Source organism: Columba livia, chromosome 7 (genome assembly GCF_036013475.1).
Source record: "Columba livia isolate bColLiv1 breed racing homer chromosome 7, bColLiv1.pat.W.v2, whole genome shotgun sequence".
In the NCBI taxonomy this organism is placed as follows: Eukaryota; Metazoa; Chordata; class Aves; order Columbiformes; family Columbidae; genus Columba; species Columba livia.
Window position 1 is genome coordinate 14,257,646 of NC_088608.1, and position 20,342 is coordinate 14,277,987.

General features: G+C 41.1%; 1 protein-coding gene across 3 annotated transcripts in view; it reads left to right on the forward strand.

The window, feature by feature from the left end:
• The window catches only part of CNTNAP5 (contactin associated protein family member 5), a 307,043-nt gene that overhangs the window by 25,755 nt on the left and 260,946 nt on the right, over positions 1 to 20,342 (forward strand). For all 3 annotated transcript variants that reach the window (XR_010474008.1, XR_002408012.2, XM_021280776.2), the window contains exon 2: positions 2,604 to 3,110. Coding sequence is in view for 1 of the 3 variants with exons in the window: in XM_021280776.2 (XP_021136451.1) it covers positions 3,035 to 3,110 (76 nt within the window). In the remaining 2 variants the exon portion in view is untranslated. The remainder of the gene's footprint in view (positions 1 to 2,603; positions 3,111 to 20,342) is intronic.

Consider the following 20,342-nt stretch of genomic DNA (forward strand, 5'->3'; position numbering starts at 1 on the left):
TGGCAACCATTGCAGCCATTTTGAACAGAGTCCAGATACACTAAAACTAAATGAACAACTGGGTTTTCCCAAAACCCACGGTACCCAGATCTGTGGCTGAGGATGAGCCACACTTTTTGTCTGAACAGCTTTAATGGTGATTAATAAATTTACTCTAATAAAAATCTTGCTGGCAAAAAGCCCTTAAACATGACATTATTTACATAATTTCCTGCAAAGAACAGCTGCATAGCCCTCCACTCCAGTCATAACTTCTCAGTTATAGTGCTCCTGCACCTAAACATTCACAAATCTTAAGGAACCTGCCTGGCATTTGTGATGCAAAGTTGCTTACAGAAAAGGTGTGCCTGTGGGAAACCAGCACCTCACAAGTGTCACTTGAACACCAGTGGTGTAACTGGGGTCGAAATCCTGCAGTTAGATCCATATTGGTGACCACTGGGATGCATTGCAGGATTGGGTTCATATTTATTGATGGCTTTTAATTAGTCTACATAGCGCATTTCCACATCTGCTTCCCTATAAACAAGCCACTAATTAGTTCAGTGAGTCAGTTAAAAAGTGTGCCATTGTGCCAGATAGTTTAAAGAGACATTGTAAATATTTGAAACACAGTCCATTTCATTTTAATTATTTCGTAAAAGGAAAGCATGAAAAAAACCCAACAAACCACGTACTTAATCTCCTTCTTCTGAATTCCTCTTGTAAATTCAGAATACATGGTTGCAAAATTGTGATTGTGTCAAAGACTTTCTGATATATTCTACTGTTTAGCTTTACTCTAGTGACAGCTCTGGAAGCCCTGCTAACACTTCTAAAGCTTGATTACTCACCTGAAAAAGTCAAGTTAATAACATAATTTTCTCAATACTCCAACCTCCTGGCCTAATGCAGCAAAGCAATATGTTTCTTAGTTTCTTGGCCAGAGTCTTTTGTACAATCTGTACAACATATGGAGAAGATGTTTCTGACTGGGATCAGAAAACATGAAGGTGAACCCTCTCTCCCCTTCCACTGAGGGAAATGATCAGAGCTCACTTCCTTTCAAAATGGCCCTGCTCAGAGAAGATAGTGTCTGTGCCTTTACACAAACATCTCCTGGGTGATTAGCTGAACAGCTTCTTCAGGGGCCTTTGGAAGGGACAGCAGACACCTCATGTAGATATGTCAGTCTTGGACTGACTCCCACCATTAGTTTCTGAAATCTCACTGGGCTCAGGCATAAGTGAAGCACAAAGCAACTGGGTCAAGTCTTTGTGTGAGCAAAGATGAAACATTGGTGTGTGGAGATGTATTTAAAGCCAAAAACTGAAGAGGTAGACAGTTCGTTAGGCTTTTAAGCTCCTCCTAAGTCTTGGTTTTGTCTGGCTAAATCCTTTATTGACTCTGACTTACAGCCTCAGTGCTAGGCAGCTATCCTTCCTATTTAACCTTGTGCCACCTGTGTCACTTGTAACAACAAAAGGTGAAATACTTAGGTTATTTTTTAAACGTGGACTTTTGCTTTCCAAGCTGATGACTTCTTTAAAGCTAAGATGTCCCCTGACAGCTCTTTTTGATATAGCACCCAATAGCTAAGCACAATGTCTTTCCTTCACCCTCTTTACTTTTTAATTGAGGCTTACAGCAGTTTAAACCTCCACTTTCCATTGACAAGTCAGGATGGTTTTGGTGAACAGTCTGTTTCTTCTGATTATTCCTTGCTATTGTGAGGGATTATGGCTGAGGACCAGGGACTTTACCCCACAAGGACTTTAATGGTCCAAACATACTCTCCGTGCAGATTATAGCAGAATCACTAATGTAATTTTGATCTGACTTTGATATAGCACTCTACTGATGTGGGGTGACGCCGCAACAAAGCAACAAGGTTAGACCTCAGCAGTGATTAAGCTGGGGTTCCTGGAAGGACGTTTGCCTCCCGTGTGTGCAGGCAGGCGGCTGGGCACGGCGCAGGGTGCCAGCTCAGGGCGTGCTCCCGCTGCCTGCACACAGCCCGAGAGGGGAAGGCAAGATGCTTTTTAAACTCTGCTTTCCCGTACCCCTCTTTGGAAGGTAACCTCGACCTGTTCAGCTGCTGAACAGTCGGGTAATCAATCAATTATGAAATTTGATTTTGTCAAGCATTACCTTCCCCAGCCGGGAGCGGTTTGCAGCCTTTGGGTGCGGGGCTGGTCCGATCCGTAGCCCCAGGGGCCGTCTTCTTCTTCGGGCAGGGGGCACTAACGAGAGCTCCCCGCGGCTCTTCTGGGACCCCCGGGACCACCTCCGCTCGCCTTCCGGGAGGTCTAGGCAGTGGGACTCTGGATCAGCCGCGACAGGAGAGCGGATGAAGCACCAGCCCCGCCCGAGGCTCCATCCGCGTTCCCTAGGGGTGAGACTGAGCCCTGAGAACGGGAACATACATGCGTTTTTTATGTATGTATATTTAACATAAATATTTATAAGTATGTATTTGATGTATATGTATCTATATATAAAACATAGATATTTATAAGCAAACAAGCATCTGAGCTGGGGGCCCTTTAAAATCTTCCAGCCACAGCAGTACCAAAGGAGGGGGAACGGAAAAAAAAAAATATTTTTTTTTTTTTCCCCTCCAGGCACCTGATTTACTCCATGACTCTGATGCTTATCAACAACGCGTGAAGATTGCAATAAGGATCCTCCCTGGAAGGCGAGGAGGAGTGACTTCCAGGGGGCTGGGAGGAGGTGGAGTGCAGCGCGGCTCTCGCCTATAAGGAGGTGCCCAGCGCCCGGCTGCTGCTTCCCAGCCGCAGCTCGGGAGGTGAATTTCCGAGGCAGCAGCTGGGGGAGCGGGCTGGGCTCGGGCGCTGCTGCCGGAGCTTGGAGTGGCTCCTCCAAGGGTCGCGGAGGAGGGTCCCTTGGCCGCCCCCCGCCTTCACCCGAAGTCCCTGGATGCTGATGGAGTAAATGAGCGGAGGAAGAGGGAGCGCACAAAGGCTGAGAGGCGCTCGGAGATCGGGACCAGGGGAGAGAGGCAGGCGGCTGGCTTCCCCCTTCGGGGCTGAACATGGATTCCCGGGCCCTCTGGGGCTTCACTCTGCTGCTTTTCAGTTTTTTGCACCTGGGATTAACTGCAACAAATTGTGAGTAGCGGGAGCGCAAGGAGTTGATTGGGGCGGGAAGGGGTAGGAAGAGATGGGGGTGGGGGGAGAAACTCCCCGAAAAGGGTGTTATTACAACATGACCTCTAAGAAAGTTAGCCAGGCTCCGGTGTGCTAATGGATCTTAGAAATGCGAAGTTGCGGCCAGATGGAGGGATTGCTCTCCACCGTCCTGTGGTGTGGACGTGGAAGTGAACGGGAACCGCTGGAGCCTGCAACGAGCCGCTCGCTGGTTTTCCCTCACGGTTTTCTGTCCTTCCGCTGGCCGCATTTTTTCGCGGCCAGTGTCGCTGCTGCTCGCCGTGCCGCCGAGGCCCGCCGCCGGCTGGGACGGGGCCGAAGCTGTAAGCCTCTGTCTGCCCGGCTGGAAGGGCTCGGTCCCTCCCGCAGGAGTCCCGGTGCCAGGATTTTGTAGGGGCAGCCTCGCTCCAGCCTGGAGGAGCAGCGCTGGTGGCACCCGGGTTCGTCTCCCTGTCCAACGGGTGCCGTCGGTTTTCACGGGCGCGGCTGGGTCTTGGGACGTGCTCGCCGTCCTCGCACCCCGCAGCATCCCGTGTGGGAAATAGCTGTTCTCTCCTTCTTCTTCGGGAGATAGGCCCCAGTAAGTTTCCCACCTATCGCTCCTGGCCCGAAGGGCGGTGTCAGCGAGTCTGTCCCTTCAGACAAGAGCCTCCCTCGCCGCTGGGTTTTGCAGTGCCGCGGAGGGCTCTATGGGAGCTTCGGCGAGCTCGATGCAGCCGGGGACCTCTGGCTCTGGCAGGCCTGGGGTAACGGAGATGCTCCATGGCCTGCTGCACCCCGGGACAGCCCGGATAGGTGAGGGGGAGGCGGATAGCACAGGGAGCGGAGCCCCGCCGTGCGTGGCCTCCCCGCGGACGCGGCCCGTCGGGCAGCGCTGGGCGGGCGGGGGCCCGGCCGGGCGCGGCGGACGCTAGAGGGCGCTGTTGCCCCGCCGGCGGCGAGCGGCCGCTGCCCCGTCCCTGCCCGGCTGGGGCGCGCGGCCGGCGCTGCCCCCACCCCCGCTAATTGCTGCCAAATGAGCCACCGCGCTGAAGGCGGGAACTTTCATATTTTCTCCGTTTTTTTTTCCTCTTTTAATTTTCAGTCAATTAAATTACGGTTAATATGTTTTAATAATGTTCACGAATACTAAATGGCAGGCGATTTAAGGCTGAGGCTTGCCATTACTGATGCAGTCATAAAGTTAATTCCTAACACTTAAAAAGAAACTCTGCATTAATGAGTTTTACTATTTCACGGGTGACAGTTTAATTTCCCAGTGCCAATAAACATTTCCGTTGAATACACACTGCTTCCTAAATATTTAGGAGTCAATCTTTTTAAAGCGTAATGATCAATGGTTTTATTATACCGTACAGATTTTACTTATTCATTGAGCAATGAATTAGCATGGAATCAGCTGTAAGTGCTTTCCAAGGAGCTGAGCAAAGGAGCCTGTGAATCTGTAATAGCTACAAGTTCCCTAGAAACCTTGTTAGCTGCACATATGAAGATACCTGTGTGCATACACGGGCCTCAATAATTGCATCTAGCATGAAAATTCATCACCTTCTTAAATCACCTTTGTATGTTGGAGCTCAGGGGAGCTGTGCTTCCTTCCTTGGTTTTGGGCTAAGAAAGCTTAAATATGGGCAAAAATACTAAATGTTATGTGCCTATAAGTCCTGAACTATATTTAAATAGTTACATGAAAGTGCTATTGCTTTTAAGGTTTACTGAGCTCCCAGGTACCCAGTAAACTTTCCAAAAGAAGTCACCAAATTCCCCAAGTTAGGACCTTCAATGCAAGCCACTGTCAGGAGCTGAGGTTCTTTTATTTGAAAGCTAAGGTGCAAATGTAAAACCATTGCTCTGTGCCTTCCCTAATTTGAACAGTTTGGCCAAAGAAATTGCATTCTGGTGCTTATGCTGGTATACTTGCAATGGCTTCAACAGGCTTGTTTCTGACGGGTTTTGCAAACAAGAAGAGAACTTGGGACAGTATTTAATGTGGAAATTGAATATGCTTCTGGGAGGAAGAGTGCAACTTAGTTTTCTTCTGAATATCTAGCAAGGCATTAATCTGATTTTTTTTTTTCCCCTTGTTTCTAAATTAGGAACTCTTAAAATCAGTCTCCTTACATTTATTCAGTTTCTGTAAAGTAAAAATCCTAAGTAAGTCAAAATGGTCACCACAACTAAGATATTTGATTCTAATTTCCTCTTTGGTAATAGTTTAATAGTTTTTAATTAAATGAAGAATTTATAAAGAAACTGCTTTGAAACTCAGCTACAGGCTAGGGGTCAGTAGACATCATTAGAAAGATCAAAATTTCCAAATACTATTATAAGAAATTCCTCCCACTTTGCTTTTTGCACTAAGTTATTTTATTAGGTAACTGGAGTGGCAGTAGAATTTCTCTCTAGGACACTAATTACTAGCAAATTAATAAATAGCCATGTACATAACATTGGAAATGGGTTGCATACAGATATCTGGGCAAACCAAAACTTCTACATTCATCAGGTAAACAAGGAGACACAAAGCCTTGCCTGCTGTATAACAAATTAGTTGCCTTTTAGCAGCTTATTCTGTGATATGGAAACCTTAGTAGCTTTGGGAAGTCTAGATTTCCAGTTCCTGAAAGCAATTTTCTTCAGTTTCTTTTTCCTTTTAAAGTTGGAGAGAGGGATAAAGAGTGAAAACATGAGAAATGAACTTATGTTTTTCCCAACCCCTTTGACATAGCAGCTCAGGGCCAGTCTGCAGCTGCAGAAAAGAATCACTGAAGTGTTCCTGGTTAGTGGCTTTACACCTGGTTTGGTGTCACGTATCTTAGAATTTTTTCCTATTATTTTACACATCATGAGACTTTCAAACCTTTCACTTAAACCTGGTCATAGCTGTCAGCTGAAGCTGCAGAATTTCAATGTGTTGTAGAATCAGATCTCCTATTGAACTACTTATGGAAATATATGGTCAATGTATGGTCCACTGTTGTGCAGTAGATTTAGATGTGGCCTTACAGGAGACTGTCTTACTAAGCCTATTCAGTTAAAAGGCAAGTATTGTGTATTCTAGGTATTTCTATTGTATTCAGGTATTTCTATTTATTTTGAAATAGAAAAAAATTATCTTTCAGCATTTGATTAAAACATGCAATTGCTTGGACAAGGAGATGTTTTATTTTCTAGGCAACAAAGGTGTTTACTGTGATTTTAGTCTTCCTTTACAGTGATCTAAATTAACGATAACTATGCAGGAATCAGACAAGTGTAAGTGAAAACTTACAGGAGGAAATTTGGCTCTGAATACTTCAGGCAATCATGTTCAGCAGAAGTATTCGGGAATTGTAACAACATGAATGAGACCTGTCAGTTCAACAGTGGTAAAAGCAAGAGGTCTGTTAAACAGTGACCTTTCTACCCGTGTGGTCAGAAATACTAAGTTTTGAAGAGATCTGCTGAAATAGGTAGAATATTGATCATCTGATTTCAGCCTGCAGCTCATTTTCTTGCAGGCTGTGTACAGTGCTTCGGACACACATCTATGGCTTTTCCTCTGACTCCAATACTTAAATATTCTTGACAAAAGAACTAGTATTCAGGCATGCTTTCCTCCTTGTAGTTCCATGCAGGAAGAAAAACATCCAAATGTTAGCTTTTTCATCCCTTCAGACAGAAAAATAAAGACATGATTACATAATAACAAGATTTCTTGAGAGAAGGATTCCTGTCGTGGCAAAGTTCAAGGGATCAACTGCTGATCACTGCTTGTCTTGCATGTCTGTCATTATCTAGCATTCAATCAGTTTGACTCCACCAGCACTTATTGGCTCTGAACCAGTCCTAAAGACAGTCTTTCCATGGACTACTATGGTTTTTGGATTCTATATCCACTAGGCAGATGGCATTGCCAGCCCACAGGAATCTCTTCAGGGTTATTATCACTGCAGTATCAAATATATTGTCTGCTTGGTCATTTTTTTTTTTTCTCTTTTTGCTCTTAATAGCATAAGAATGCAGCAGGATGTTTAATATAAATTAACAGCAAGAACAAATTGTTTTCAAATGTGCTTGGTACCTTTGTATGAAGTGTAGACTTCAAGTGAAAAATATGGTGCTTCTGGGTAGAACAACACTCTTGTGAAGCTCTCCTGGCACATGGCAAGTCCAGGCTTCTGCCAGCGTGTCACTGAGTATAGAACTGGTGAATGTTTTTTAATCACTATAATCATTCTTCTACAAATAGGAAAGTGAGGCAGTGTATCACAAGCAAGGCTGGAGATAGTTTCTCAATATGATATGCGTTTAAGTATCTAAAGGAAGTCCTTTGAGGTCAATTGAGTTGGTCCCATATGGTGTGATTATATTCATATTTTCCCTGCTATATATAATAATTTCTAAATCCGTGGATTACTCCTCGTCTCCTTTTCCTCTCCCTTCCCTTTCTCTGCTGCTATTTGAAGTAAGTGAAGTTTGGATAGCTGACTACTGAAATGGATAAGAATCCAAAGGCAGTGGGAGTGTGGGATGGCATTTATTTATTTTTAGTCCTAAAAATGCATTTTCTATAAATGTGACAGGTTTTAGCTCACTTAGCGAACTTGAATTACTCTCTTACCCTACCTGCTCCCAGACAAATGATAATGGGAGAAACACAGAACTGCTGGTATATCTGCTGGCATGACACATGAGAGGATCCCTACACATGTCTGCTTTCCCTTCACCTTCCAGACTCCAGAGTCCTACCAAGTATTCAAGGGTGTGAGTTGTCTATACAGGGCACCAGGTAACCTGCACTGCCTTTTTATCCCTTTATTTATTTTTAATAAAGGACTCTGCTGTGTTCTTCTACCGTCAGGATTAGGGGAAAGATATTCTGGTCCTGTAGCATTCACTTTTTCAGGCTTCAGCTGTTTTGCTGACACAAGGGCCTCTTTGCATCCTGTCCATAGGATGTGGTTCTCACTGGACACATCTCTTCTGCATCTATGCAGAAAGGAAGGATGTGGAAGAGAAAACAAAAGGGGGATCTACATGAACATTTTATTTCTGCTATTGGTAAAGTGTCTTTAAGAGACATGGACTGTTTTTTTTTCAGTCTTAACTAAACTCCCTCTATTCAAACCGAGAAAGAGAGGAAGAGAACAGTATAAGCCTCATGTAATAAAGGTTTAAAATTGCAGACAATTCTTGGAGGCTTTGAATGCATCACATGGCAAAGTGGAAAGCATCTGCAGACCTATTAGCACGTCCCTGTGGAGTCAGAGGAAAACACAAATTTTTTTGTACACAGTGCTGGACTGATATAATTGATAATTAATTTCTTTGTATTAATCTTGTCTCTGAGTTTTCTAATTGCCTTGTGTAGATTCTTGTGGGCTGATAATGCCATCTGTTCACTGGATCAGTGCAACTGATGATGTTTTAAATGACGAAAACTATGCAATATAGAATCTAGAGGAAAAAAAGAGATGCCAAAACATTGATTTATTTATTTTTCATTATCTTCTGTGTTAAGCAGTTAAAAAAAATTGGATGTTTGTAGTTTGTAGCTGCTCTTCAAAATAGATACACAGAAAATGTTAGATTTTAGATGGTATTCAAAAAATAAAGTAACTTGGTTAAAACAAGAGCATTAAGCCATCTGTAAATATCATGAAGGATCTTGCCTGATCTGTATTCTAAGAGAGGAAACCCCATCCTCCTGGCTATGTTTTGCCTCCACATAATACTAGCTGTTTTTCTATATTCTTACAAATATTTGCTGGAACTTTGATAACTTTGTCCATTTCCTACAGGAGTTTGTGCTCTAGACAATATCAACAAAGGTTCTGTATAAAGCAGTGGAAGTTGTATGAACCTACCTATTTACAATACTAAATGGATATTAGCATACTGGTTGGTTCAACTATTATCGTGTTCTGTAACCTGTGAATTAAAAACCTGCAGATTTGATTTTTTTTTTTTTCTTGAATGTACAGTTGTAGCATATTAACTGAAAATAAGATACAGAGCTCAGAGAGACAAAGTGTTCACCTAGGTAATGGTAGCTTTTATTTTATCCAGTGTTCCTCTACCATAATGGAGACCTCACCAGGGTTCAGCTTCTCAGTCTCTAGTGCAATGCCGGAGGGCTCAACCTGCATAGGCACTGAACAACTCCAAATATCAGAATTGTCCTACAGACGGGGCAACAGGATATGATGAGTTGGTGGACATCTGTGATAAAAAAGTTTTTCTTCCGTGACAGAGGTTGTCTGTGGAAATAATTTTGGGAGGGACATGCTTGTTCTACTTTTAGTGTGTGTATATATGTATATGTACTCGCACATGCATATATATGGAGACTGTTTCCTGGTTAAGAAAGTTTTAGTATTAGAAAGAAACGTAAAGAAATGATTCGCATGGCAAAAATGTTACTAGTACCTTGGTCTCCTTCTGTATCAGTGGCAGCATAGCAGTGTAACATTTGTCCTCATCCTATGCAGGTACCAAATCAGAGAGAGGAGTCAGGCTTGGACTCTGATCCCTGTGTGGTGTTGCAAGTAGAAGAAGGTTTCTAGTGAACCAGGGTGCAGGTGGGTTTTTAAGTAAATATAGTAGATTTTTTTTCTGTCTGAGTCTAGTTGAAACTGGCTTTGAATAACAGCAGCTCAATAATTTCTGCTTTGTCATGAATGGTTATTACATAAGTAACTAAATTTAAAGTAACATTCATTGACATCGCCATGATTTGAAATGTGGAGGTTATTTCAGCTCCATGATTGTGTTGATGTGCTTGTATTGGGCAAGGGAAGTTCAGATTCCTGGCCATAGAGGCTGGTTTATCGATGAGCTGGATGTAGGTGATAAAGGTTTGTTGGTCAGAGTCTCTATGACTCCCTCCTGTCATAGTCAACATCAGACATGTTACACCAGTGATTAGTTTATAATATGCCAGTACTGTTTCCAAGCTGGACAACATGACTCTGAATGTGAAGTTAAGGGTTATTCTTAATGACCATCACTGCTATATGGATTCATAAGAGCAACAAGGAAATGCTAACTTTGTAATTGCTCATTCATGCCATTCTAGATTACAAAATGTTTTCAGTGGCCGGTGTTAATGCACTCTTTTCCAAACTGGGATCTCTCTGATCTTTATGGGATAAAAGAGCATAGGGTTACAGTAGGACATTCTGCACTCCTCTCTTTCTGGTACCCAGAAATACTCAAAAGATGTTCAGCAACACCTGCAGCAGTGGAAACTGCAAAGAATAACTATGGTATCATTCTAGGGAACCCTTTTCTTTTGACACTGGTAATTACAGTTTAGCACAGAGCTCCAATGTATGAAACAGAATAGTATTCAATACTAACCCTTGTGGCACAGTAGGAATTGGACTGGAAAGGAAATAAATGCTTTTTCATTCCCTGTTTTATTGTGTGTATTGAGAAGGATTGAGTATTGGCCCTTAGGAATTCTGGAGCATAAATTTTTCTCCTAAAACTGTTCAGTGCACTGTGTTGCCAATATAGTAGTAAATAATAATAATAATTTTCAAATAGGTAGAATCCTCTCTTTGTTCCCAGCTGGGCAATAAGGAGTTGATAAATGCTGTACTGCCTGGATAAGAATTGGCAAGTTCCTTTTACTTCTGCTCTAAATGGTGAGGCATTGTTCCTCAATGACAATGGGTTTTCACTGATGACAGCTTGTCAGCAGTCCAGGAACACAAACAAATACCTTGTGATCTATGTCACTAGTGACATAGTTGCAGTCATTCCCATATTAGTTCAGTGATGCCTCTATATGTTTGGGCCTAAATTGCCTCCACTTCTGATGTAGATGCTATGAGTCATTTCTCTCTGTCCTCTTTCTAGGTTATAAAAACAACCTACTGAGCATTAATAAGGCCATTTTCTTCCTCGTCTCCATACAAATTTATCACTGGAGCAGGAGGGGAAATTACATGTTTTGTTTTGTTTTTTTACTGGACAATATCTGGTGTGCCTATAAAATTATGCATAAGGAGCAGGACACGGAGTCTGTTCTCTGTAGTGGAAGAGCGGAGGTCACAAAGGATCTTTTCCTAGTTTCCCGTTACTAGTGGCAGCTTCCTAATGCATTAAATGAGGAGGTCTGAATTAATGGTCCAAGTGAGCCATCAGTGAACTGTTAGGAGCAACATACTCATTTTTAGTAATGAGGAATGATTTATGAATAGGGCAAAAGGGACTAAAAATGCTATGAAAACGCACACTGAAGATTTTTTCCCCTGATGAATAATTTATCCTCCTCTAGTATCCATGAAAACAAAAACACTGTGCACGTAAGAACCCATTAAAAAGTTAATCCCACAAATGGCTGAACATGGAGAAAATCAGCTTTTGTTTTAAAAGGTAGATTTACTCAAATCTTCTCTAATTTGATTTGCCAGTGGGGTATAATTTAAGTCAAACAAGTGAACAGCATTACTTGCTATATGAAAGTCTAAATATTTAATAGATTATGAGAAATTCCTGCCCCACAGGAGAATGAGTTAGGGAGCACTCATTATCTACTATACAGCTGGCAAGTCAAACCCAACAGAAATAACAAGCAAAGTGGAGAGGGAGCTTCTGTTCACAGGACGTGGTCCTCTAAAGCTGGCCTTGGGAGCATGCATAGTGCACTTGCTATTCTAAGTAATTCTAGGAAAACTACCTCTATGAGTAATGATAGTGGCTTTTAAGTAGCTGTAAAGTTTCATGGTCTTCCCATGGTCTATACCTGTCTGTGAAGACTCCCACAGTGAACCTCTCCTAATCAGAGCACATGCTCTGGAGCATGCAGGATGCTGCATACTTGGACAATCCTGGTGGACATCTGCCTATATCTTTCTGGACAGTCATGTCAGCAGGACAGGGAGCGTCGGCACCTCTGCAGAGGCTGGTGCTTCAGATGAGCTGAAGTGTTTTGTCTAAAGTTACCTAGAAAGTCTCTTAAAAAATAGAATATTAGCTTGGATGGGTTGGCTTCTAGGTGGCACTTCACCTGTAGGCTGCCCTACCCTTGGTGCAGCTGCTCATGTGGACACAAAACAGCAGCAGACAGAGAGAGAATAGAAGCCTTATACAGAAAGAACAGTGCCATTGGATTTCTTATTACCTGCCTTGAAAAATTCAGAGGAATTCATTTGTGTTGTTTTGATACAAAATTTAAAAATAATAAAATAGTTCACATTTTAATTTTAGAGGAAGAACGTCCTTCAAGACCTAGCAAGATTAAACAGCTCTGACATTTTTTACGGAGACTCTTTGTTTGGAAAAGAAAATGAAAGTTTGATTGACTTCAGTCAGATATATCTTGCAGCATTAAAATATTTATAGATTACAAAATTTGTTTTTCAGCTGTTTATTGAGTGTAGAACTTACCTTACATGTAATGTTAATTCTCATTATTCTTGGGTGGTTACTCACTGAATTCTTGTGCAGATTCAGTTCATATAGGACCTGATCTAAACTTCCTGAAAACAAAAGGAATGACTCCTACTTGAATTTCAGGTAATATTTTCCTCAGTAGTCATTTCATCCAGTGTGTAAATCCTTGTTATCATTCTTCTGTGAAGTTTGTTCTCCTTAAAACATGTCTGGCAATGTATGCAATATAAGGTGTTTGTACCTGTCAGTAGGAAGAACTATTCATTTTCCCTCTGGTTGCTGCCGCTTTTGAGTACGTCATGTGAGAGTTCATTGACCTGGTCTTTTGTCATATTCTATGCCAACCTTGTATCAAACTTATTGACAATATAATAAGTTGAAGCTGCACACCCTTTTGCATTCTTCTTTGTGTTTTTTAGCCAACAGTTGTTCTGTTTCCTGGGTCTTGTTCTGTTGAGTCAAGATGAATACTAGCCACTATAACACATAGAATAACATTGTGATAAGGTTTTACAAGCATTACAGAAAACATTTAAATGCTCTGAAGTGCTGACTGGTGGTCTGTCTTCTAGGCAGGTATGAGCTCACATTAATGATGCTCCTTAGCAGACAGATGAAAACTTGCTTTCCAGCCTGGAAAACATATAACTCACTTTTTGTTAGTAACACTAGGTACATGAAGTTGCTCATCACAGTGTATGGAAGTCTGCACACATACATTTAAAAAAAGTAAATCCTACAGTTTTTCCCATCCCTATCCCCCCACTCAGAAGAAGTATATTGAGTTGTTTATTTTGTTTTCTTGCCCAGTTTCCCAGTGGGGAGCTGCTGTATGGTTTCTGTGCTCTAGGAAAGCCATCAAAGAATTGAAGAGTTTGGCTCTGCCATTCACATAAAGCATATATGCTGGAACCAGGTATTATGGGGAGGAAAGAATGAACTGAATCAGGCTGAAAACTAGTACTGTCAGTCATTCCTGAGTTCCAAGCTTCCCTAAAGTCACTAACATTAGACATTTTAACTATAACATTAGATGTGTTGGCAAATTATAAACTCTTTTCTTTTTGAAACCTGCATCTGGTAACTGGTACAGTTCCCTGGGGCCTTCTCCAGTGGGGCCACACATGAATCGAAACAGTCTATTTACTGCATCATTATGAGTCTGGATTACAATCTCATTTACACAACCACATTCATCAGTGAGTGTTTGCAAAAGTCCAAAGTGCTTTTCAGACAAGCAATGGAGATGTGCTTTTCATCTGTACATTTGCTCAGGAGTGGTGGTTGGCTTTGTTGGGCAAGGTCAGCCAATAGAAAGAGGTGGCCTACTTTCTTGAGACCTCAGCAGAATAGATAGAAAAAAGATCTGCTCACTAAATCAGGAGTCATTTTCCACTTTAGCTTGTGGAAGGAGGTATCAACCTCTATGACTCATCTAATTTCACAGCAAATACATGTTATTTCACTTGATGTGACAGGCTTGTCACCCCACCAATTCTGTCATTGGGTCTGGACATGAATGGATTGTGTGAATTAAATAAGGAAGTCCTGATTTGACAGCCTTACTCTGATTACAAGCAGACAGTTAGTTAGAGCTGTAGCAGAACAGATTTTCCTCCTACCCTGTCGAACCTCCCCCCTGCAACCTTAGTAGTGTTTGCTTTATAGTGCCTGGTTTTTTGTAACTTCATCTAATTAGCACAGGCACTGGGGTCAGTATTCTAACACCTGGCAGACTTTACAGGGGAACACCACAATTACAAGTGCAATTATCTGTTTTTCTGTTGCACTGAAAAATGTAGCATATGAAAATTAACATAAAACTTGTAAGTATTAGGATGAAACTGTGGATGTCGGGGGTGAGGCATCATCTTAAAATTTGAAAGGATTAGATTTGATGCTTGACTTTTTGGAAGTTTTCCTGGGCATCATTAGGTGATGTGCTTAATTGCTTTGAGCTTGAGTTTGCCTGGTTTATCTCATTAGGGCTAAATGTTAATCTCTTCTAGTGTATACAGACTTTAACCTAACAACAGGGGTTAGAGGAAGTGGCCCTTATGCTAGGCACTAACTTGATGTAAGTAATAATGCTGTTAGCACACTTCTTTTAAAAGTACTGACTGCATCAACAAGTAATGGAGTCTCTAAACCGTTGTTGATTGTATTGGTTCTCCCTGGTGACTTCCAATTAAATATGACTAGAAAATACTGTCCCGAGATAGCCAAAGGAACTACACAAGAGAAGGGTTATTCCCTTTTATTTTTACGTTAAGGGAAACTATAATCTTAGCTTAGAGGAAATTTAGAGCAAATCTATAAAGTCATGTTCAGGCTAAGCTTTGTAAATTCCGAGACAGGCACTTAATTCACTGCTCAGGCAGGGAGAAAAACAGTTCACAGCTGGAAGTGCCTGTTCTTCTCTTCCACAAGATTCACAGAGAAGGGTAATTGATTCAGACTTCTTCAGGATATGAATGGGTTTTCTGTGTTAGTAAGTGTGAAGCACAAGGTCTTTGTCCTACTGGGAGGATCTCTTCATGCTGGTGATGATAACAGTGAAATCTCTGCTCTGAAGACTACATATGAATGCAAATGCATTTTCTACTTTTTCAGCATATTTGTAAGTATGCCACTGGTTGGTGGCAGTCCTTGATGGCTCTCAGGATATAGCTAGTTTGAGAACAGCTGGACTGTTGTAGTCTGGGACTAGTAAACCAACCATTCAACCTCCAAGGAATGAAAAGCTTTTTTTAAATAGCACTTAACTACGAAATCGGAAACTCACTAAATTGATATTAAAGGTAGCAAAGTTTAGTTCTTCTTAGATTTCCACTATATATATACACACATATATACCTGTAGGCTATTTTTCAACTAGAAAGTATTGGTGATGGAAAAACCCTCCTCCTTCACATGTCCATAAACTACTTTTGAGCATAAATATATAAAAGAAGGTGACAGTCATTGATGATATTTCAAAGCGCTACATTAATCAATAAGTCCATCTATTTCATTGAGGCTATTCTTGTACAAATTAGAGTACCAAAGAGGAAGTCTGAGGCTACTACTAGTGTGTGTAAAGACAAATGCAATCATGTGATTATTGCACTCCCTAAGAGTTTTGTTAGAGTGATTAAAATCTGTTTCCTGTAATATTCTTACATATACTAGCAAAAAAATCTTATGCTCATACTTAGTGTAAGCATTATGAATAAAGAGCACATAACACACAGCCTCACTCCATTCACTGAAGTGACCAAGAAGATCAAAACAAAGTGAAACAGTCCTCAGCTAGGCAAATGAACAAGGCTTAGAGTGAATCTGCCTATGTTAAGTCAGTAATTTGATGGGTTGCTTTTTTGATTCAGCTTCCCTGGAGTAAGGGAAGATTTCATTAAAAATAGATTCAGGGGGAATTCAGAATAAGTCATGTCTGTTTTATCTCCGCTGGAGCCTTGGAAAATTTCTGGCTGCTGATGGAACAGGTTGAGATGCAAACAGGAAAGAATGGGAAATAGGACCACAACCTTCATGAGTTTGGACCTTCCCATATGCACTAAATACTGTTTTCAGTCTTCTCCCTCCTGATAACAAGTCAGAAATGGCTGCTCTTCCCTGCTGCTATTTCCCAGCTTTGTTCTTTATTTGTTTTTCTGGCTAGAGCAATTTCAATTCTACCAACTTTGTCAAAGATCTGAGATCTGGCAGTCTGCAATATCAAGCTACTTTGTTGTTGTGGTATTATTTCAGCTGGAACAAAAGCTGAGTCACTCAAATATTGAAATGTTGGTAGAATGAAGTGTCTGTAAGTAGGGTAATAGAAAAGACCTTTCTGAACACAGAAAAGCACTGGTATTTTACAGGTCAGTAAAGGATTTGTCTCAAATGGATTTCTTATAGATATAGCTGAATAGTTTTCTAAGGTTTTTTGGTCAGTTCAGATGAAAGAGCAAGTGAGAAAGTGCTTCTAGTGCTGTTTCTGAGAATCTTTAGGGAAATCATCTTAATTTTTCAGGTCACATTGTTTCTGTTCCTGATGCTCTGTTTATTTAACATTTAAATATCTGCCTTTGTAGTTTGAAAAGCAAATGGTTACAGAATCTCATTAGGACTACTGAAGTTAGGTTTTACAGTGTAAACAGGTTTCAGTTGAGTCCAGAGGATTTTATTATTATAATATAATTTAGAAAGTGATAGCACACTTAAACAGTGGTAAACAGGATGAACTGAGTGCTATGTGTGCTCACTGAAGTCAAACATTCCAGTAAACAGTATCAAGAGGTCAGAATTGTTCAACTGGAAGAGAAGTATTAATACCTATGAAATCATAGAAAGTTATGGGTTGGAAGCGGACCTTAAAGTCCCGTTCCAGCTTTCTTGTAGGTCCCCTAGAAGGATACTGTAATGTCTCCCTGCAGCTTTCTCAAAACCCCAATTCTCTCAGCCTGTCCTCATAGGAGAGGTGCTCCAGCCCTCTGACTATCTTTGTGACCTTCCTCTGGACTTGCTTCAACAGGCCCATGTCCTTAAGTCAGTTGGGGGCCCCAGAGCTGAACAGAGTACTCCAGGTGAGGTCTGACCAGAGCAGAGTACAGGGGCAGAATCACCTCCCTCAACCTGCTGGCCATGCTTCTTTCGATGCAGCACAGCATAAGGTTGGCTTTCTGGGAGGCAAATCCTCACTGCTGGCTCATGTTGCCCTTCTCATCAACCAACACCCCCAAGTCTTTCTCTTCAGAGCTGCTCTCAATCCATTCTCTGGCTAGCCTTGACCCATGTGCAGGACCTTGCACCTGGCCTTGTTGAACTTCATGAAGTTCACACAGATCCATCTCTTAAGCCTGTTAAAGTCTCTCTGGATGGCATCCCTTCCTTCCAGTGTGTCAACTGCACCACACAGGTGTCATCAGCAAACTGCTTGGACATTGAGCCATTGACCATAACTTTTTGAGTGTGACCATCTAGCTTATTCTGTATCCACCGAGTGGTCCATCTATCAAATCCATGTCTCTCCAATTTAGAGACAAGGATGCTGTATGGGATAGTATCAACTTCTTTGCACAAGTCCAGGTAGACAATGTCAGTCGCCCTTCGCTTATTCACTCATGCCGTAACTCTGTTGTAGAAGGCCACCAAATTTGTCAGGCATGATTTGCCCTTAGTGAAGCCATGTTGGCTGTCACAAGTCACCTCTTTATTTTCCATGTTCCTTAGCATAATTTCCAGGAGAATCTGCTCCATGATCTTGCCAAGCACAGAAGTGAGACTGACTGGCCTGTAGTTCCCTGGGTCTTCCTTTTTACCCTCTTCGAAAATGGGACTTCTGTTTCCATTTTTTCAGTCAGTGGGAACTTCACTGGACTGCCACAGCTTCTCAAATATGACAGAGTGGATGCATCTCATCAAGTCCTATGGATTTCTGTACCTTCAGGTTCCTTAAATGGAACCTGATCTTCTGCTACAGTGGGGCAGTTCTTCATTCTCCCAGTCCCTGCCCTTGCCTTCTGTGACTTGGACAGTCTTGGTAGAGCTCCTCTACCTTGAAATTAGAAAATGCTCAGACCTGATGGTGACATACCAAATCCTCAAAATATGAATCCTGAATTCTGATGACTCTTCAGTTCATTATTTCCTATAACAAACAGAACACTTGAAATTTGATCTTGAACAGGTATGTCTGGATCTTTTAACTGACATTTGTGTGCATTTACCTATATAAGACATTTTAACAGAAAAGTTGTATGTGTGCGTAACTTCAGTTCCTTGTACAGACCATGATATTTTAGTTGTATTTCTGTAAAAGCAACAACATTTCTTTATAGTTACTAAAATAAGAGGTGGCAGAATCAAATGTTTTGCTAATGAAATCAATTCACCTCCATTTTTATATTTTATTATTGTTTTCATTCTATTCTTTTGTTTTGGGGAAGGAATAATTTTCTAAGATTGAGTAGTTTCAATATTCTGTTTAATCAGACATAATTTTTTTGAATTTGAATCATTAGGAATTTGACTCTTGTGTGTAATCCTTTCTAAGAATTTCTCTAATTTGTGACTTTTATTTCTCATTTAATGATTACTAGTAAGCCCCTGATGCTTAACAATACCAAGAAAAAGACATTTTGATGAGCTAAAGAAATCCGCCATGGTTAAACTCTCCCTGTTTATGATGCAATTCATTCATATAAGTTTTTCTGTGGTGTGAGGGGTAGGCTCTTTGTACTGATTACATCCCATTTTAAGAATATCAAAGAAGTTGCCTAGAAAGGGACATCATTAGTTATCCTTATACCTTCTAAGACCTCTGCTCAAGAGCTTGCTGCTGTTTCTGGAAAGAAGAAAGATTTCATCCAGAAGCACATTCATACAGGCCATGTCCTCTGATTTTTGTCTCCATTGTTTGGTTGGTTCTCACTGGCTTTCAGCTTTTCTTCAGTCACACTGCAAGTACTGACTTTTTGCTTGTTTGTTTGCTTTTTTGTTTTTGTTTTTTTTTCCCCTCCCCTCTCCTCCTGTCACTTATTCTGTTCAGCTCTCTGATTCAGTGACTAATTTGTGCCTCAAAGTCAAAGAAACCAAATAGTGAGCTGCTTTTCCTCCCACGATCTCTCTAATTCTCATCACCTTTAAGTGCAGTGTTGCTGTCCTCTGTGTCCTTCAGGCTTAGAGCAGTAGACTCTCCTGGCTTTCCACTGTCCAGCCTGTGTCCAGATCTTCCTGCTTCTTCCTGAAGATTAAATACAGTTTCAACCACTCCATGTCATGCTGATAGAATCCTGACTCTCTTTTATTAGAGGTGGTTGATAAGATGTGAAATGTTTGTTTATGGTGAAAGTCTAAATAAAGCAGAAAGAGAAGGGTGAAACTGAAGATCTTTTGATATAATAATAATGAAAAAAAACAGTAATACTCACCGTTTCAGGAAAGTCACCTTCTAAACAAAGAGACATAGCCCCTATTCAAAGAAGAAAAAGATATAATTTTATCGGAAACTGCAGATCAGATTTGCTTATGCTTAGGCTGAATGAGCAGCTCAGAGGCAGCAGTCTGCTTTATCTACTTCAATCTAGAACCTCTCTACTATATCCATTGATTACTTGGCTCTGGAAACTACTTTCTTCTAAAACATGTGGTCCAAAATCTTGTAGAACCTGGTATTCAAAGTTAATTCCCTTTTCCTCTAGGTGCTTTTATATTTTCACACAGATGTGTGTATATGCATATAAACATATACAGGAAATATAATACTCATTATGCATGTACATATTTATATACAAATATGTACCTACAAATAATTATAGTTTTATAGATATAGATGATGTGGTAACTTTCACATGCTCATGCTCAGAAAAAAAAAAAAGGTTAAAAACCTGTGCAGAGCTAACAATATAATGTGCTTCTCTGGAGACTTTCTTTATGTCTCTTCTACTGCCTCTTTATGAAGCAGAGCCTGAACCTTTCTGTGGGACTTGTTGCATTTACCACCTCATCTGGGAAAAAAAAAAATTAGATACTAAATTTTGAATTCATGGGATTAGAATGTTTTAAAAGATTTTGCAGTTAAATATGAGGCATAAATATATACCGTCTACAGACTTGTCCTCTCTCTGGAAACTATGTGGTTCTTTTATGCAGTAATAGGTATTTTAAAATACTGCAGCTAGTAAGCCAGCTGGACAACAACATCATTGAGACGCAAAGAGATTTTTTTTGTGTGGGCTTGAACAAATTACCAACTTGCTTTATGCCTCAGATCCTGCTGGATCATCCTGCATACTGCTGAGAAGTAAGGAAGAGTGGCTTGGC